The sequence below is a fragment of the Sardina pilchardus genome, chromosome 4 (assembly GCF_963854185.1).
Source record: "Sardina pilchardus chromosome 4, fSarPil1.1, whole genome shotgun sequence".
Classification (NCBI taxonomy): Eukaryota; Metazoa; Chordata; class Actinopteri; order Clupeiformes; family Clupeidae; genus Sardina; species Sardina pilchardus.
Window position 1 is genome coordinate 33,414,845 of NC_084997.1, and position 5,000 is coordinate 33,419,844.

At 44.8% G+C, this 5,000-nt stretch overlaps 1 protein-coding gene across 2 annotated transcripts in view; it reads right to left on the bottom strand.

Annotated features, from left to right (window-relative positions):
• rnaseh2b (ribonuclease H2, subunit B) overlaps window positions 1-4,280 on the bottom strand; it is a 7,338-nt gene extending 3,058 nt beyond the window's left edge. For both annotated transcript variants that reach the window (XM_062535057.1, XM_062535056.1), the window contains exons 1-7: window positions 4,089-4,280; window positions 3,756-3,827; window positions 3,497-3,604; window positions 3,280-3,356; window positions 1,794-1,908; window positions 749-813; window positions 147-252 (exon numbers count right to left, since the gene is read on the bottom strand). In XM_062535057.1, the coding sequence (XP_062391041.1) occupies window positions 147-252; window positions 749-813; window positions 1,794-1,908; window positions 3,280-3,356; window positions 3,497-3,604; window positions 3,756-3,827; window positions 4,089-4,152 (607 nt within the window). In that variant the 5' untranslated portion in view covers window positions 4,153-4,280. The remainder of the gene's footprint in view (window positions 1-146; window positions 253-748; window positions 814-1,793; window positions 1,909-3,279; window positions 3,357-3,496; window positions 3,605-3,755; window positions 3,828-4,088) is intronic.
• Between the last annotated feature and the right edge of the window lie 720 nt (window positions 4,281-5,000).

The window sequence follows — 5,000 nt, forward strand, 5'->3', positions numbered from 1 at the left end:
CACACACACACACACACACACACACACACACACACACACACACACACACAATTGTGAAAATAGCATAATCAAAATACAATGATTATTTTGCTACATTCAGTTTCATAACGATGCTTACGCGTACGCACACGCACACGCACACTCACCGTCTGAGGCCTGTTCCTCCTGCTTGACTCTGATGTAGGTTGATGATTTCACACCTCCCCCCACAGAGATGCTGCTCTTCCTGAGAGAGCCAACAGTCCTCTCGACCTGCGGGAGAGCACGCACGCGCACACACGGACACACACACGCACACACGCACACACACACGCGCACACACATCAGAGCATCAGTCACAATGTAAAGAGCTGTTCATCAGAAGCCCAACACATCATCAGTAACCAGCACGTTTACTTGGACAGTTTAGCCGAGCTACAGTTCCAGCTGAGCTGGATGACTGAGCTGGACTACTGCGTTTACATGCTGAATGGGAGTAGAAGGGGGGGGGGGACTATTAGCCGAAGTATGCATGTTTTCCTCCGCTACACTAGGTGGCGTACTGTAGATCATATAGGTGCTCCCCTCCCTCTTCACAATCCATAAGAGCTTGATTTGCTTGCTCACTCTAGAACTAGTTACACTGCATCATCAGTGTTAAATAGTTGACATTACAGTAGGCAGAAGTGTTCGTATGGACAGTCTGGGGGATGATTCATGCATGAAATAAGGTGCAAATTATGCGTGTGTGGCATTGTGGTAGACTGACCTTCTTCTTCAGCCAATCCAATGTCTTCTCCAGACTGTACCTGTGGAACTTCAGACTGCCCACCTCTGTGGGAAGAGAGAGAGAGAGGGAGAGGGAGGGAGAGAGAGAGGGAGGGAGAGAGAGGGAGGGAGAGAGAGAGAGGGAGGGAGGGAGAGAGAGCGAGAGATAGGAGAGGAAAATAATAGTAAAAAAGGGAAACGAGCAGGAGCAGAACCACTTCCACAGTATTAAACATACACAGATCAAGCAGCTAGTTTCTGGCGTGCGGTTTGGATTCAAGCTCTGCCTCTAATGCCACTGCATTAGAGGCTGCTTGACTGGTTGTTTGAATAACTTATATATTCATATATAATATGTGCGTCTATCAACCTTATTCCTTAAACCGGAAATCGGTCAGGTTTTCATCTTTCGTCAATTCTGTTTACATTATGACTTGGTGCATTCTATGTTGACAATTCTGCACTCAATATTGATATTCTATATAAAATATAAAAGTTTGCTTGTCAACCGCCACGTTAAAATCGATACAACGCAGCTTCGCCGGAAATAGAAAATCGACTTCTGAATACTGAGGTGTCATGGTGACGGCCATTGTTGGCTACAAAATATGGTGGATAGAGGCTGTGTCCAATTGTCAAGGGCACACGCTGGATAGTACCGTTCTTTCCAGTAGCGTCTCAGTACGCCCGCTCCTCAATATGTGTCCCTACCTACATTTGGACAGCACAAACTAGTTGGCGTCACCTGACTCAGGGAGGGGGGTGTGTTGTTTGACGATTTGCATGATGTGTGGAGATTGACCTGCGCTGCGCAATGGATTATGGGATATCTGAGGCCAAAAAAGATGCATCGATGCACGCTTGGAAATCACGCCAAACGAAGTACCCATCTAGTGAGAGCGCTCGAATTTCGGACAGTCTATTCTGACGTTACTTCCGGAAAATGCACACTGCCCAGCGTGTGTACTTATGATTCAGACACAGCCAATGTGTGCATAGCGACTGGTCATCACTTCCTGATGCGACGGCGGCCCGGCTGCGCTCACCTTTCTCTTCGGCCACATGATGGAGGGACTCTAGTGAGCGCGTGCAGCTGAGGAGCCTGGTGCATCCTGGGAACTCCTCGTCCTTCACCACCTGCTCCACTGGCTGGAACTTCCCCTGTGAGCCAGAGAGTCACCATTATGTTACACATCACTTACTGGTGCAGCCAGAGAGTCACCATTACACATCACTTACTGGTGCAGCCTGCAGTTCCCATCCAAAAAGTAAAACTTTTTTTTTTTGTCACAACTAGTGAATTGCTCCTCACAGTCAGTGAGCAGAGAAGTGTAATTTCTTTGGCAGGAACTTCTGATTGCATCTTTGACAGCTAAAGCCAGTCAGACACTTAACACAAAACCATTAAAATAAATAGATAACAGCTTATACATTATGCAATGAGGCAATTGCACAGATTTAGGACATCATAGGCATCTGCTTGAGAACAGAGGTGCATTTAAATTCGGCAAAAAAATCACTTGTGGTGAACATGTTTTTTTCTAAACATTTAACAGGGCATATTCAGAAATTCTGAAACGAAATTCAATGCCTTTTAACACCTTTTTAAATACCTTCTCATGAACATGTGTTGTGTGTGTTAACCCCTGCTTTCGTGTTGTGTGAGTGTCACCGGACACGGCGTTCTGCGGTCTGGGCTTGACGCGCAGAATTTTAGAATAGTTTTCTATCGCTGTGCGGCTGCTGCACGGCAGACGTTTCCAGTGGGCTTTGCTCCGTTAAAAACAATGGAGTTCTAATTTGTTTATTGTCGCGGCGCACCGCGTGCGTACGTGTCCGGTGGGCGCCAGCCTTTAGTAACTACCGTTGTGCGCTCCTTGCAATGGTGTTGGTGTTACCTGCTTCTGCTCCAATAAAGATATTTGATTGGACCACTTGTGTCATCAATCGTCACAATACAACCAAAACAAGGGACAGTGACAGTCACCACACAGCTTGGGTAATGCATGCTAGTAGAACCATGGCAACAAAGCCCAGCAGATAATGTTCCAAGACAACACAGAATGCAGCAATGACATCATAAAGATTTGTGACATCACAGGGTAACCCCGGAGATCACTAACAACATAAAGCAATGACCTCATAAAGACAGCTACAGCTAAGCCCTGGCCATACCCACAGCAAAGACAGAAGGAGCGGGAACGAGAGGGCAGAGGAGAAGAGAGATGGGGAGAAAGGCTGAGTGTAACTGACAGACTACATCATGTACACAACTGAGGCTTTCTGTTAGCAGTGCCTAAAAAATATTTTAGAAGACTATTCTGTTTCCCATACGTCTCTACATCCCGCTTTCACGTCTGGTGCAGCCACTTCAGCTGATTATAGTGGAAGCTACTGTACACCCTGCGATTTCAGTTCAGTTCAGTGTTTCAGTTAGGTGCCTGGTGTAGCCTGTCTGTAAGAGAGAGGACGACAGGAGTGCTGAAGAGAGGAGGAGAGGGGGAGAGATGTCCCGGGCGGCCAATGTCTTACCTCAACCCCAGACTTCTGCAGGTATGGCAGCAGCAGGTAGAGAGGGTCCATTGGTGTGATATACAGCAGCCTGCCATCTGATCGATCAACACGTACACACACACACACACACACACACACACACACATCAAGCATTGCTGACGATTCCTTTAAACAGTGAAGAAGAAAACCCAAATCTCACTGGAAACCAGTCAAACTCCCATTTCCTCTTCCTTACCTCTCTGAACTGTTTGGCCAATGAACCAGGAGTGGTAGTCTTCAGTGAAAGCCTTTACCTCATACAGGTCTGCGTCACCACTGCCAAACAGGTACAACGATGCATGTCCTGTCAATGCATTCGCAACAATTCATTACATACATACATTTGTATTGTCGACTCATAGGCTAATGAATTAATCAATATTTTGGAATGACCCAACAAATAAAAACCCTCTAAAACTCTACTTCATGACGTTAAGGAGTGACAGTGAGCTCACCTGTCGCAGGGTTTCGGAGTCGAACAAATGTTGTCTCTCCCTGGTCTGTTTTCGGAACGTCAACTATGGAGTCTAGCCGTCACAGAACACAAAACATTCCAGTTAGTTCCTAAATCCCATACGTGGGCTAGCCTATTAGTCTTAGCTGATTATCGTTTACTCGCATTTACAACTGAAAACTAAATTAATCAGTTATAATCATTTTATGTTTCCGCCAGGAGCGCAATGGTTTGCATAATGCTAACCATCATGCGCTAACAAATTAGTTATCTGACGTTTCATTTGCCCGACACAGTAGTAGTAACGTTAAGGTCAGTTAGTTTGTTAGCCTACCAGCAGCAATAACGACCCAGCTCGAATTCTCGGTATGAGGGGAGCGTTTCTTTTTTGTCGACATTTTATTCCAAACCCAATGACCTAACAGTAACAACAGCGGTTATTTAAAGTTGCATGACAAAAAGATAAAGTGTAACTGCAAATGAAAACACGCGCAGCCAGAAGCTGCAACTTTGCACAAGCTCAAGAAATGGCGGCAAATTTGTATCTGGATTTATTACGGGGGTGTTAGTTACATATCGGATCAAGCAACAAAACAATAATCAACAGTTCAACATAAAACATAGTACACATGGAGATGCATATGAATTATTATCATTTAGTTGGTCGTACTTGGACTGTTTCGTCAACATCCGAGAAGGGTCATCGGACAATATTTACAGAGCAACACTTGCACTTGGTATGTTCCACAGGGTATTCTTAAAGGAGTATCGACATATTTGTTACGATTCGAGTTGACACAAATTCTTTGACACAATGTAGAAAACAGTTGGCTACATTTAAGCAACTATGTGAACTATTGCACTGAAGCCATTCTGAACAAACGTTGCCGATTAAATATCGATGCGGTACAATAAATAGCCATAGTCGTGCAATAAATAGACTCGTAAGTAGCATCATGCTGTGCTGTCGTTGCTGCTGGAGAATATTGCTGGAGAAAATTGGTGCTTTATGATTGTATTTATTTCTGCACAGCTCCTTTGCCCGTACATAGGCAGCTTTATAGCCATAGGTTATCATGACCCTTTCAAATGGTGGATGATAATTAAGGCCTATAAGAAAGCTCACTGTTATAATAGCCACTAGAGGGCAGTCGCTCCCAAGTTAAAAACAGTAGCCTAGAGTCAAACTACTCGAGGACAGTATCCTATTCTTTAAAGTTCTTAGCAGTTATTTGACTTGTTGATT